The 13,766-nt window shown below is 38.1% G+C and overlaps 8 protein-coding genes across 8 annotated transcripts; 4 read left to right on the top strand and 4 right to left on the bottom strand. All coding sequences in view use genetic code 12, as the record gives it.

Moving 5' to 3' along the window:
* Positions 1-1,619: 1,619 nt before the first annotated feature.
* I9W82_002670 (uncharacterized protein) lies at positions 1,620-1,958 on the top strand (the record flags this gene model as incomplete). Its single annotated transcript, XM_067691551.1, has 1 exon — positions 1,620-1,958. One exon carries the CDS (start codon positions 1,620-1,622, stop codon positions 1,956-1,958), a length of 339 nt encoding a protein of 112 aa, XP_067549905.1.
* A 576-nt stretch (positions 1,959-2,534) lies between these two features.
* Positions 2,535-2,882, top strand: BLP1 (Blp1p; the record flags this gene model as incomplete). The annotated part of the gene is made up of 1 exon (XM_067691549.1): positions 2,535-2,882. The coding sequence occupies one exon, from the start codon at positions 2,535-2,537 to the stop codon at positions 2,880-2,882; it is 348 nt and encodes a 115-aa protein (XP_067549904.1).
* A 323-nt stretch (positions 2,883-3,205) lies between these two features.
* Positions 3,206-6,079, bottom strand: I9W82_002668 (uncharacterized protein; the record flags this gene model as incomplete). The annotated part of the gene is made up of 1 exon (XM_067691548.1): positions 3,206-6,079. The coding sequence occupies one exon, from the start codon at positions 6,077-6,079 to the stop codon at positions 3,206-3,208; it is 2,874 nt and encodes a 957-aa protein (XP_067549903.1).
* Positions 6,080-6,480: 401 nt separating this feature from the next.
* On the top strand, positions 6,481-7,179 carry I9W82_002667 (DNA-directed RNA polymerase core subunit; the record flags this gene model as incomplete). The annotated part of the gene is made up of 2 exons (XM_067691547.1): positions 6,481-6,555; positions 6,610-7,179. The coding sequence occupies 2 exons, from the start codon at positions 6,481-6,483 to the stop codon at positions 7,177-7,179; spliced, it is 645 nt and encodes a 214-aa protein (XP_067549902.1).
* Positions 7,180-7,195: 16 nt separating this feature from the next.
* Positions 7,196-8,177, bottom strand: I9W82_002666 (RibD family protein; the record flags this gene model as incomplete). Its single annotated transcript, XM_067691546.1, has 3 exons — positions 7,196-7,226; positions 7,283-7,805; positions 7,925-8,177. The coding sequence occupies 3 exons, from the start codon at positions 8,175-8,177 to the stop codon at positions 7,196-7,198; spliced, it is 807 nt and encodes a 268-aa protein (XP_067549901.1).
* A 406-nt stretch (positions 8,178-8,583) lies between these two features.
* FEN1 (fatty acid elongase) lies at positions 8,584-9,573 on the top strand (the record flags this gene model as incomplete). Its single annotated transcript, XM_067691545.1, has 1 exon — positions 8,584-9,573. The coding sequence occupies one exon, from the start codon at positions 8,584-8,586 to the stop codon at positions 9,571-9,573; it is 990 nt and encodes a 329-aa protein (XP_067549900.1).
* A 12-nt stretch (positions 9,574-9,585) lies between these two features.
* On the bottom strand, positions 9,586-10,518 carry RBK1 (putative ribokinase; the record flags this gene model as incomplete). Its single annotated transcript, XM_067691544.1, has 1 exon — positions 9,586-10,518. The coding sequence occupies one exon, from the start codon at positions 10,516-10,518 to the stop codon at positions 9,586-9,588; it is 933 nt and encodes a 310-aa protein (XP_067549899.1).
* A 205-nt stretch (positions 10,519-10,723) lies between these two features.
* On the bottom strand, positions 10,724-13,363 carry RPG1A (translation initiation factor eIF3 subunit a; the record flags this gene model as incomplete). Its single annotated transcript, XM_067691543.1, has 1 exon — positions 10,724-13,363. One exon carries the CDS (start codon positions 13,361-13,363, stop codon positions 10,724-10,726), a length of 2,640 nt encoding a protein of 879 aa, XP_067549898.1.
* Between the last annotated feature and the right edge of the window lie 403 nt (positions 13,364-13,766).

Genomic DNA, 13,766 nt, shown 5'->3' with positions numbered 1-13,766 from the left:
CAAATTCTGTCTTTGTTTTCCTCTCTTCTGATGTTTTTTTTGCAACCAATTGCAAATTGACTTCACTTGCCTTGCCTCCGCTCTTATAAAGCCTTCATAAGACTCCTCTTTTGTGTCAAAGATTCTAGTACATATCCTACACCAAAGCATATATTTTGCTCTGTTATGACTGCGTTCATAGGTGTGCTGCCTCTTGTAGACAGGTATCGAGAGTACTTCTCTTCAAGTGGCTATATGCGTTTATTACACAAACAAATTTACTATTCAAGGGATAAATTCAAAAGCAAGGAGACGCCCTTGTATCCGAAGCTAATGGAAATTATTCAGTACAGTAGACAAGACTTGAACATCATCACCAGTTCCTTTAGAGAACTACCCGCTATACTCAACATAACTTCCGATGACCTTAGCGGCCATCTCTCCACACTCTTAAGCATCTTATTACGAGATACACTCACGCTCCTCTAGTTTCGTATAAAGCTTAAATTTCAGTTTAACTACTAACTTTTTTCGGACGATTTGTGAAATCGGTGTTTCTTTTGTACATTCACCTGCATTTACAAACTTTCTTCATTTGGTGAGGTTGAGGAAAGTAAAAAAAAGGGGGTAAGCAAAAATTGAATGAGACGTCCCATACTCTCTTCAGTAGATGAAATTTTCTTTTCTTTTTCTTCTTAAGATAAAAGGATTGGCAAACTCTGAATCAAGCATACACTCTAAACGTTTGCAAAAGAAATATAATTTTGAGGAGAAAAAGAGGAGAACAAAAGAAATCAACAGAGAGAGAGATAATGAGTCAAATGGGCAACGAAGTGAAGCAATATATACATATTTAAGAAATCGCTTGTTGTTCAGCCAGTACCAACAAAGATCTCATGCTAGGAGCAGCTACGATATAAATCGAATTCGGAGTATTTTACAGTTCTCCGATTGGCTTCTACACTAAATGAAACAGCAACGCAAAAACAATTTTTTGTGTATTGATAATAGAAACAAAAATATATACTTATCAGGTCATTTGAAGTCGTGTGATAGGAGAAATTATACCAAAACCTCAATAGTAGACCATAGAACAGTTTCAGTGATAATGCCATTAGATTAATTACGTAGTCGTAAAAATTTTTTGAACAGAATATAATACAACAAAAGTTTGTTGAAAAAGGAGTAGGAAAGGAAGAAAAGGTCTGATGTTTTTTTTGTTGTGTGTGTATGCGTGTGGGGTGACTTTGTTAATCACAAAAAAATCAATAAGCTGGTTTTGTGTTTTGTGTTTTGTGTTTTATCTTCTCCGCTTTCGCCATTATGGAGAGAGAAAGAGATAGATATATACAGAATAATACATTCATTCATAAGACTAATTACCAATGTTTATACTCTTTCACTATACTTTGAAAACTGAAAACTATAAATACCAAGTGAAAATCCTAAAAAGCTTTTCTCAAGTCTTCTTTTTCTTCTTTCTCTTCTTTATTAGGAAATTATTTTCCAAAACCCTCCTGCTTACTGTGTTATACTTGCCTTCACCCCTTTAGGTTTGACAACTAACTACAACGAAAAATAGAACTTCTACCGAAAAAAAACTTTCAAAAATGGCAACCACTATTGTTGACAAAAGAAAGATGTCGGAGTCTATGGAGACTTCCGACGTTAAACAAACTATGATGAACATGCCAAAAGTTGATGTTGTTATTGATAATGACATGTCAGACGAAGATTACGAAGACGAAGATGAAGATGAAGAAGATGATGAAGTTATGCATATCGAGGAGAGAAGAATGAGCGCTGAAGAAATGGAGGCTGAAATTAAATCATTCCACATGATTCAAGATTTCTTGAACAACAAGAACAAGACTTTGATGCAAGCTTTGGCTGACAAGGACAAGGAGATTGCTGCTATGAGAGATGTTATCAAGAAGGACTTCCAAGTCGACTACAAGTACATCAAGAAGGATTATTAAAGGGGGCGTGCATGTGTGTGTGTACACTAAATTAACGTATATAACGAATAATGAATATCATGAAAGTATTTTGGTATAATTAATCAACATTTGACTCTTTACTTCTCATACGTGAACGATAGCCTCATTGTAATGACTCATTAGGATCCAATTGAGGTTCAATTTCACAAAGTGCACACCTTCACTATTCGTTTAAAGTAGCATTGACAAAACGTCTCAAAGATTATCTGGAAAGAAGGTCCCCTGCTTTTAAGGCATATACATTATAAATATTCTACTGTAATTGCCATTCACTAAATTAGTAACCACGAATGGTATTTTCTGCTGACGCATGTTTTTCCTCTCGTGTTTACTGCATGCACCTAAAAAGTAAGACTATAAATATTGCATAAATTCAACAACTCTCCAATTCCTCTTCCTTCATTCTTCTTCCTCTTTTCTTCTTCTTCTTCTTTCATCATAGGAAACTCAATTCCCAAAGAAACAACTTACAAATAGCATGTTACTTTAAGTACATTTAGTGTGAAAAACTTACTAACCTCAATTTCAAGAAACCTTTTCACTATAGTTCAAAAAATGGCATCCACTACCGCTGACAAGAGAAAGATGTCGGAGTCAATGGAGACTACCGACATTAAAGAAACCATTTTGAACTTGCGTAAAGAAGCTGACATTGAAGAAATTGCTGAAGATTATGAGATGGAAAATGTCGCTCGTCATGCCGAGGAAATTGTCCCTGAAACAGTTGAAGAATTGGCTAGTAAAAACAAGGCATTGCAACTCATTCAATCCTTTTTGGAACAGGAGAATTTAGCTCTTAAGAAATCATATGCTGAATTGTTGAAGGAAAACAAGGCCTTGAAGGATGTTATTAAGAATGATTTCCAACTGGACTATAAATACATCAAGAAGGATTATGAGTAAGTATATTAGATTACATAGCATTATAACGAATAATGAATTAGCTTATTATATTTACTGCTTCCTCTATTTTATGATATTGAAATGTCTCACATTTAACCCCCAGCCGTTCGAGGTAACTAAAAAAAAGTAATTGATGTCAGGACCATCTTTAAATAAAGGGCAACGACACCTACAGAAACGAAGTCGAAAGGAATCAGGATACATCCCATTTAGACAGACCTGTCTACAGATCAAACTCAATTGTTATATAAAAAACATAAAATTTTCATCATGTCCTAAGGAAGTCAGGTTTCCATAACTGTCAGAAACACCACTGAGCATCCTCAATCATACCTTCTCCTATACCTTAGCTCTATATCCGTACTACTTTTCCACACCTTTGTCTTGATCGTTTGCAAAGTCATTGAGTTACTCAACTCTTGTCCCTTGCATTCCAACACTAACCAATCAGTAGGCTTCATTTTCTTATCCTTCATCTCTTTTGTACTACCATCAAACTTGTCAGTTAAAAAGTAAAGAATTTTCGACACTCGCAACATATTATGTGACGTCAACTTGATACTGCTTTCCAACGCTGGAAGTGACTTGATTTTACGTTGTGATTTACCGCCTATTTTAACTGTTGGTGGTAGATTGAAATAATCAACTTCAAGTAAACGGAATGTTATTTTGGGTGACTCCTTGAGATTGAATCGATTGTAGAGGATCGGCTGGCCAATCCAATGTGGTAACGAGCAGCGTAACTCATTGATGAGATTTTGTTGAGGAAACTCAAGTAGATTGTTGATGTCGCTGATTTTAAACGAGCATAAATCTCGATAGTTACCCAACTCAGGTGAATACTCAAACAAAATAACATTCATATTTGGTGGGAAATGTTTGGCATTGATGACTGGAAAATATTTCAACTCATCATCACCATCTGGAGCACCCAAGCATGGATTAACATGGTTAACTCGTAGAGCTGATTCACCAACACCACCTGACTGTTTTGCCTTCTCTTGATATATTTTCTTGTTTCTTTGCAATAAGCTCATGATTGTATCGTTGTAATGAGGAACACTCTTTTCCAAAGTTTCCTCTGACGTGCCAAGAAACTCACTTAGAGGTGGATTGATTGGCATCTCGTTGACACTGACATTAGCAGAACTTATTGGCGAAGCCTCCGCGAGACTCCTCTTTGACGAAGCCTCCGTAAGGCTCCTCTTTGAAGATTTTCTCCAACTCTTTAACCGGCTAGTAACACTCTCGTTATCCTTTACTTGACGCATTTCCTCCCTCACCAACTCATCAAAAACCCATTCATACATGGTATACCCATGAAATATCGAATTTAAAAAGATTAACCCAAGATGGAACCGATCATCATCACCAACGGTAAACTTATGATTCCCCAATCGTGCACTCGTTTCAGGATTATCTATAGCAAGATACGGATAATCTTTAACCATGTCATCATAATAGATCTCCACATTCATCACTGATGTGTCTTTTATCGTCACCAACAATTTCCCCGCCTTAATCTCAACTTCACACCAGTTGTTGAGAGTATCCAGAGTTTGATATTTCTGCACCAAGTCATCCATCTCTTTAATTCGATATTCCAAATCCTTTCCTGAAAGAAGTTTGTCATTATTGCGACCAGGGAATTTCACCAACTCCTTACAGAGCAAAATATCCCAGATGCGAATATCACCATTCAAATATAAGGCCATAATTTGACGTTTGTTATTGAGTATCCTTTTAGAGACAACACTATGTGGAACAATCTCATGTCTTGTTAAAGGTTTCAAATTGAATGGAATTGGCGTGATTTGGTCAGTTGGGTTGAGCAAGATTTCAATAGGCGTTGTATCAACAAACGAAGAAGCAATACCTGCTTGTTCAGTAGTGAGTCCGACATTGACAAACTCAGTCGATGGTCCACCATTGACATTCAAAAACATTGAATTGTAGGATTCACTTGGCTCTATCTGCTCAACAGATAAGTTGCTTTGCACTTCATCGGTATCGTTTGACAAATGGCTCACCAAGTCATAAAACATGGAATTCAAATCATCACTTGGTTGTGCTTCATCCAATTCATCATTGGGTGAATAATCCTGGCACGTTTTTAAAAACTGATACCGAGCAAGGGCAGATGTACTGGGGTTAACATATCTGCTAAGCGAATTGTAATCAGAAATAAATATCGAATCCTCATTGTGACAAATTGATAATATTGGCGACTCATTTGTGGCAATGATTGTTGAAATACCCAACTTTTCATCAATTGAAGTGGATTCATTGGTTGTAAAATTGAAATGGTCATCATTTTTGTTTGCAAACAAGTTGGATAAATCTGTCTTGACTATAGTACCTCCTCTATCGCCACTATAGAAGCAACGGCTGTCTCCATCTAAGCACCACACCGAGGAATCATGCACATCAAAGCTCTTGTAAACTTTAAAAGTCCGCAAATCCCACATCTTAATCGTGGTGTCTGAGCTCCCACTAATTAAAAACCTATCGTCCATTATTAGCCCTCTAATCATATCTTGATGCCCAATTAAACTCCAAATTTTTGATTCAGTTCTGCTATCAAAAAGATTCACAGTGCTACTGGCTCCAGCAGCTACTAAATTGGCCTGACAGCTTAAAGAGTATACAGAATCATTATTATCAATTACCGACAGGAAACGATTCGCTTGAAGGTCTAAAATACCAATCTTTCTGTCCAATCCAGCAGAAATCAATTTATTGTCACTTTTTTCAATTTTTTTAATGTAATCTGTGTGAACAGTATTGAGCTTTTCCACATGTCCAGTTTCGTAATTCAATAACTTACAGCTTAAATCATTGGAAGCTGTGGCCAACACTGTTTCCCCCACTCTTTGTAAATCATTGACCCAGTCCAGGTGGAGGTTGTAGGAGTTTGTGATTGTCAATGCTCCTGCATTTGCTTGATAAGGAATTGGATTTGCTGATATTTGTGTTTCTAGCTTGAGAGCTTGCTCTTCCGGTGTAGAATCGTAAAAGTCACCAGCTACTGCTGATGATGATTGTGGCGTAGTGCTACCGACGTCCCAGACTTTGACAGCACCGTCTCTTCCACCTGAGATTAGCTCACCTCCACATGATATAATTTTATTAATTGGTAGGATGTGTGATGACGATGAGGGGAGGTTAATGCTATATGATATACCCCTTTTGGACATCTTTCCAGGTGTTCAATCAAAGTAGTTCTCTTGAATGAGAATTTTAAGAATGTTTAACAATGATAAAGTTTTGTTCGCACCTTATTGTTTGTCCATTCTGCGACACGTCACTGAAATGGCGACATTGAATCTCTACAATGTATCCAATAAAAGATGCTGGTTGTGCCATGATTAAAGAGCCCAGTTATGAGCATCACATAAACATAGTAACCTCTCTTATACCCTATTCATCACGTAATAACATGCATTACATTGTATTTACTACACTGTTCTCAAAAAGTCGTGCAGAATATCCAATACTTCTCAATCGTAATTTTCTTTTTTTTTTTTTTTTCAGCTCTCTCATCAACTCCAAAATAACTCATCCCACCAACACCACCAAACTCAATCACAGCTGCACCATGGACGATAATGACAGAGCCATCTCCCGTTTGTTTAGGACGTTCAAGACGGTAAAAGAAATGGTCAAGGATAGAGTATGTTTTAGACCCTACTAGTTTTTACGAAGCATCTACTAACATTCACCCAAGGGCTATTACATATCCCAAGAAGAACTCGACATGAGTTTGGAAAGTTTCCGTTCCATGGTATGCAACTCTATGGGAGAGCCACAACGTAAACTTATGTGTTTCCAGGCCACGCCTACAGCTGAACTGTTGGAGAAATTCCCTGATATGGGATCACTTTGGGTTGAATTTTGTGACGAAGCCAGTGTGGGTATCAAAACAATGAGAAACTTTTGTATACACATAAGTGAGAAAAACTTTAGTGTTGGTATATTCATTTATCAAAATGGTATAACTCCAAGTGCCAACAAGTTGATCCCAACGGTGCAACCTGCCACGATTGAAACTTTCCAAGAGAATGATTTGATTGTAAATATAACTCACCATGAATTGGTTCCAAAACATATTAAATTGAGTAGAGAAGAGAAAAAGGAGTTATTGGAGAGGTATAGATTAAAGGAATCACAATTGCCGAGAATCCAAAGAGAAGACCCAGTTGCTAGATATCTCGGGTTGAAAAGAGGTGAAGTGGTGAAGATTATTCGAAGATCAGAAACCTCTGGACGTTATGCATCATATAGAATTTGTTTGTAATCTTGCGCAAAGTACACTATCTTGTACACCAGTCCACCAGGACACATCTGTAAGAGGAACACCACGCTTTGGTGAAACTTGCACCCCTTGTTGTCCAAGAAACACAGGAGCTACAGTAATGATAACACTGTCAACTGATTTCTCAAGCAAATTGTTAATCACTCTAGCGCCACCTTCAACCATGACCGACTTTATTCCTAATTCGTACAACTTGTCAAAAATGATATCCCAGTTGTACCCACCTAGTAATGGTAACTTTACCACTCCTTCTTCCTTGTCTACCAGTTCATCAACAAAGATATACGGAGGCAATCCATCTCCAGCATCGCAAATCTTTTTCAATGTCGATTCGTTGTAATTCCATTTACCTAATGGGTCTATCACAACAGGTCTGATTTTCGCATCACCATACCGACAATTCAATTTCGGATCATCTGCCAATACTGTTCCCACACCAACGAGAATTGCATCATGTTTCGATCTGAGATAGTGGGTCATGGTTTTTGTTTCCAAGTGAGACAATTTGGTTTGTACACCAGGCTGAGCTGCAATTCTAGAATCAAGTGATTGTGCATAGGTTAAAGTAACAAATGGTCTCCCATTGATTGGCTTCGGAAGATAGGGATCTAAGAACGGTACAAGTGACTCTGGGAGTGGAATTAATGACATTATCACTTGGTGATGGAGCTTTTTTCTTTTCTCTCTTCTTTTTCCATTTCGGCTTCTCTTATAATTTGTTGATCACGTAGGAAGCGTGCTTTCTCACGTAACTTCCAATTATTGTATTCCAACTCCGGATCCAAATCGTCAGTATCATCAACATCATACTTTTCTTCAGTATCGACTTTTGTATCTTTCAGTTCCAATTGGGAGAGCAAGACCTCACGAGATGACTTTGTAGCACTCAGTTCTTGCTGCTTCTTCAGGATGTACACTGGCTTGGCAATCTCGTCTTCGGAAGAAGATGAGGATGTCTCAGAAGACTCGGAATCAGACATGTTGCTAGAGAGGTAGCTGCAGAGAGTACAGACGAGATGGAGGAAAAAGGTATTTTCATATGCAAATCTCCTGTGCGCGCGTCATCGTCATCAGAGAGAACATCGAGAAAAGCAGGGCTCTAAGGCATCGCTCATTTAGCTTCTATGCACGACATGCTCTTTTTCTACACACTCCTTCCCTCCTCTTGCAGTATATCTACATAACAACTGCCCCAAACATTCCCCTATAGAGCCCTCTGCATAAAACATCACGTGAAATATCCCCTCTTTTCTCTTCCCCTCAACGCGTAATGTTTTTTTTTCAAACGAGAAGCAAAAAATAATTTTAAAGTTTCCCAAATATCAACAACAAACAAAAAAAAGTTTTCAAACTTCATCGTTTTCTCTTCCCTACTCACACTTAGACATGGCATTTACTTGGGATACACCATTTGGTGTCAAATTATGGCCCATCTTTAACGAACTAGTCACAACTGCTTCAGGAGGTAAATTTATTCCTGCTGAATTTCGCTTTGTACAAGGCGAATTACCACTTTCAACTTTACAACCAGTCTTGTTAGCCATCGGTAGTTATTACCTAATCATTTTTGGAGGTAACTTTTTATTTAAAAAATTCAAAATTAAACCATTTGTGCTAAATGGATTGTTTCAAATTCACAACTTGTTTTTGACTACTTTGTCTTTGACATTGTTGACATTGATGGTTGAACAATTGGTGCCAATTATTTACTACCATGGATTGTTTTATGCCATTTGCTCACCAAAAGCGTGGACTCAAGAATTAGTCTGTTTATACTACTTGAACTACTTGACCAAGTTTGCTGAATTTGTGGATACAGTATTTTTAGTTGTCAAGCAAAAGAAGTTGACATTCTTGCACACTTATCACCATGGTGCTACTGCTTTATTATGCTACACACAATTGATTGGTGACACTTCCATCTCATGGGTTCCAATTTCATTAAACTTAGGTGTCCACGTTGTTATGTACTGGTACTACTTCCTTGCTGCAAGAGGAATTAGAGTTTGGTGGAAGGAATGGGTGACCAGATTCCAAATTATTCAATTTATTTTGGACTTGGGGTTTGTCTACTTTGCCACTTATCAAAAACTTGTGCTCCACTTTTTGCCAAACTACACAGACATTTTCCCAGTCTGTGGTGACTGCGCTGGTCATTTGTATTCTGCTTATTCTGGATGTGCTATCTTGTCATCCTACTTGGTGTTGTTTATTGCCTTTTACATTGATGTTTACAAGAGAAAATCTTCGAAAAAGAGCAAGATTGTCAAGGCTGTTCATGGTGGTGTTGCTGCTCAAGTTAACGAGTATGTGTATGTTACTGGTAGAGAAGCTACTCCAGTTCCAGAAGAAAAGGTACGTTCTAGAAAAGCTTAGACTATAGACAATTTAGATATCTTTATAAAATGGTATACCCTCCGCAGCTCCCTTTTTCTGTATAGCCAAGCTACTGGCTTTAGTTGCGAAATTAACTGCCTCTTCAATACCATGACCCAATGCTAAGTTGGAAACAAGCCCTCCAAAAAATGTATCCCCAGCACCAGTTGTATCGACTACTGTGTCCACTTTTTTGGATGGAACGAATGTAGGCTTGGATTCACCATTGTAAAAAATGCTACCTTTACTGCCCATGGTTATCACAACAGTCTTGATATTACCTTGATGTAACAATTTTTGTATCTCCTCTGCCAACAGTTCATACAGAGTAACAGGATTACCCAAAAGATGCTTAGCAACGTCTTGTGCCTCTCCTTCATTGACAATCAAAAGATCAATCTTTGACAATATGTCATTGCTAATCAATTCAGGCTTGTATGGCGATGGATTGTATGCAATGTTAATATTAGGCTTGTTTTCTTTCAACCAAGTAATACTTTTGGCAGTATCTGGATACTCATTCTGCAACACAACAAATGTGTCATCCTTGAAGATAGATGCATACTCTTCATCTGACAATGTCAATTTCCCATTTGCTCCAGGAGTGATAAGAATCCTATTTTCACCATTTTCCTCAACAAGAATCACTGCAACTCCCGAGGACCCATCAACAGTTTTCAAGTTTGACACATCCACTCCAGCATCAACAAGACACTGTTTCAAACTAGTACCAAATTGATCAGTTCCAATTCTTCCAACCATTCTTGTCTTGACTTTACCTTCGGGTGATAATCTTGCAACAGCAATTGCTTCATTCAAACCTTTACCACCCATGTGAGTCTCAAATGCATTGGCTTGATAAGTTTCACCTGCGCCTGGCACCTTGCCGGTGAATGTAACCAAATCATAATTAAGAGAGCCTATAACTGTAACTGTTGGAATCATATTGACGAGTAGAAGTAGATCCAAAGTGGAAACATTGGTGAAAATTTTTTTCACACGTCTGTTGACATTGTTTGTCAAAAACAAACTCCGCAAACTACTCCCACATATGTACAGTGGGTATTTTTGGCACTTTGCAAGTTTTTGTGATACAAAGACACCGCGGAGCCACCTCGGATAATTCTTTTATATTACTACTATAAAAAAACTATGCTAATTTTCCTTCTCTCTTCAACTTCATTCTTTGAGCAAATGTCAATGGAGCAGCCGGTTTGGCTTCTTGAGCAGCAGCTTGAGCAGCCATCTCATCTCTTCTTCTTTGCAACTCTTCATCCTTTTCTCTTTGCTTTCTCAATTCCTCCTTCAATTTGGCATGTTCAGCAGCTTGTGCTTTTCTTGCAGCTTCTTCAGCTTGAGCTTTACGTTCCCTCTCTTTTCTAACCTTCAACTCTTCAATACGTTGCCTCTTGACCTTTTCAATTCTTTCTTGTTTGGCCTTTTCAAACTTCTCATGAGCTTCTTGTTTCAATTTCTCCAATTTAGCAGCATTCTTGGCATCAAGTTCAGCTTTGAATGAGGTGTAATCTGGCAAAATACGTTGGAAACGTTCCTTCAAAGAAACAGCATTATCAAACTCCTTCTTTGCTTTGGCAATTTTGGCACTCTTTGCAGTTTCGTAATTTTCAACCTCCAATGCTCTTTGCTTTTCAGCTTCAGAATCCAACAACTTGATTTCATATTGTCTATATGCCCTCTCCAAGTAATCAGCTTTCTTGAAAGTGACCTTCAATTTCTCTTCCAATTCTTTTCTATCCTTGTTCAATTGCTCAACTTGCATCATCTTCAACTTACCAGCATCCAAATCTTTCAAGTTGTTCATATCAACCTTGATAATACCCTTGGCATTGATCTCTTCAGCAAGTTTTCTCTTTTCATTCTCTTGAATCATTTCACGTTCTTTCTGCAATTTCTCCAACTTCTTACGTTCTTGTTCTTGCACCAATCTTTCTTGCTCTGCTTTTTGTTCAGCAGCAAGTCTTTCTTGTTTCAATTTAGCTTGCAATTCTTCCTCTTCACGTCTACGCTTCTCAGCAGCAATCTTACGTTCCTCAAGAATCTTGGATCTATCAGCGAGAGCTTGCTGTTCACGAACCAAGTCGGTCATAGCACGATGCAATGCCACTTCTTGAGCCTTCTTACGACGAGTTTCATATTCAGGATCGATAACTTGAACTGATTCAGCAACAGTGGCAGCCAACTTGCTAATTTGAGTACGAACAATTTCAGCTGGGGAAATTTGCAATTTACGAGTGGATGCATTTGTAACATCTTCAAATGGACTTGATCTAAAGGAAACAACACCAGCTTCATCATCAATAATCAAGGTGAGCAAGTCATCCTTAACAGCATTGACAATTAACTCCTCAACTTCCAATTCAGATAAAGAGTATTGCAAACCTTCAAATACACCCAATGAGACCAAAAAGTCCAATTTGACAGTGTCATAAACTTGCGAAACTTGTTGGAAAATCTTGATCAAGATGACTTCGGTCAAGGTTGGAATATACCTTTTAAATTCATCATCGGACTCAATGGCTTTAAAAATTTCAACAACTTGTTTCTTAACCGACAATGGTTGGAAATCGTCCTTTTCCAACAAATCAAACAATTGCCTAACTGGACCATCAACGTACTTGATGATACCTCTTTGAACAATTGATCTAATCAAGCCATCTCTGGTTGGGACTTGAGTTAAATTCAACAATGAAGACAACTTAGAGTTCTTTGCTTTATGATCATCGGCATCTTGAATAGCATTTTGAGAAACAGCCAATGTGGACAAAACCAAAACTGAAGCATATCTCTTCAACTCTTCGTCAGTAGCTTTTGGAGATTGGGAATACAAGTTGAAAAACTTGTTCCAAGCAGCTGCGTGAAATAAAGTGTTGTCGGAAACGGCAAAGATTCTGGCAAGATTTTCATAATAGTTTGTCATCATGGTTGGCTTTGGTGATTTCTTTGAGGCGGTGATTAAACTATGTACATCATCGACAGATCTGAATGACTCTTGCCACAATTCCAACTTGACAGCAATGTTCAATTGAGAAAATCTTTGTTCCAAGTAACGTTGAACAGTTTCCGAGTCAGACAAGTCAATAGCATTATTGTAAGAAGTCTTGACTTGGGTAGTGACAGTTTGCATATGAACTCTCAATAATTCACACAATCTTCTAAATTCTGCCTTTCTTTTAAAGTTTAAGCAAAATTTGAATGCTTGATTGACGATAGCAGAGTAGGTGACTTCCAATTTAGAGTTGTTTCTCAAAATATCCAAACAGGCTCTAAAAGCTTCCCACAAGAATCTCAACCATGGAGTAACTAATTCTCTTTCAGTACGATCAGCGGTATCGGTGTTTGAAACAGCACTCAACAAGATAGATTCTGGGGTCTGAGCAGTTTCCAAATCATCCTCGGCAGTCTCCTCTTGGTCAATTTTGACATCAGCTTTAGCTTGGGCTTCGTCCAACTTACCCTCAGCCAAGGTGATGAATTTACGAACAATTGTTTGTACCGATTCCAAACCATGCTCAGACATCTGAATGTTTTTCTTATACTGATGCAAAGCATCCTTGGCCAATTTACCCTTTCTCAATTCAACAGCCAATTCAATAAGCAAACTGGCGATAGGTTCCAAGTCCTCAACTTGCAAGTAACGAATTCTTCTTGAAGTGATGAGCTCATACAAGGTGTCCAATGCAGCCTCTTTTTGGCCCACGGCAATCAAATCTTCGGCACGTTTTAAAACATTTTCCGGACGGAAATTGTGACTCTTGTGAGCTGGTGGCATAGTGGTGAAAGTTGAGTTGATCTTGGAGTTCTTCTCTGAAAAATTTTTTCATAGAGAGATCAGAAAAATGAAAATAAAATCAAAAAAGTCGTGTAGATTGGCCAAACGCATTGTGAGAGTGATATACGAGATTCAGTGACAAGAGGGAGATCAAAGAGAGAGTGGTGTTGTTACTGGTGTTATTGTGACTCGAGGTCCAATTTAGCATAATGTGTCGGCTTCTCTCGGCAACCTTTTTGACTTGTTCTGATTCAACTATCGAATTTGAAAAAAGTCTCTAAATTACTTTCCAGGACTTCATAGGTGACCTTTCTCAACGAATAGGGCACTTCTTGGATCTGGAGAGGATTTGCTGCCATGGTGATCATTTGTAGGTTCATGTCACATGCTTGCTTTTGCTGAG

Source organism: Candida metapsilosis (assembly GCF_017655625.1).
Source record: "Candida metapsilosis strain BP57 chromosome Unknown scaffold2, whole genome shotgun sequence".
Lineage (NCBI taxonomy): Eukaryota > Fungi > Ascomycota > Pichiomycetes > Serinales > Debaryomycetaceae > Lodderomyces > Lodderomyces metapsilosis.
Note: the sequence above shows the minus strand (reverse complement) of the source record. Positions and strands in the feature narration are given on the sequence as shown.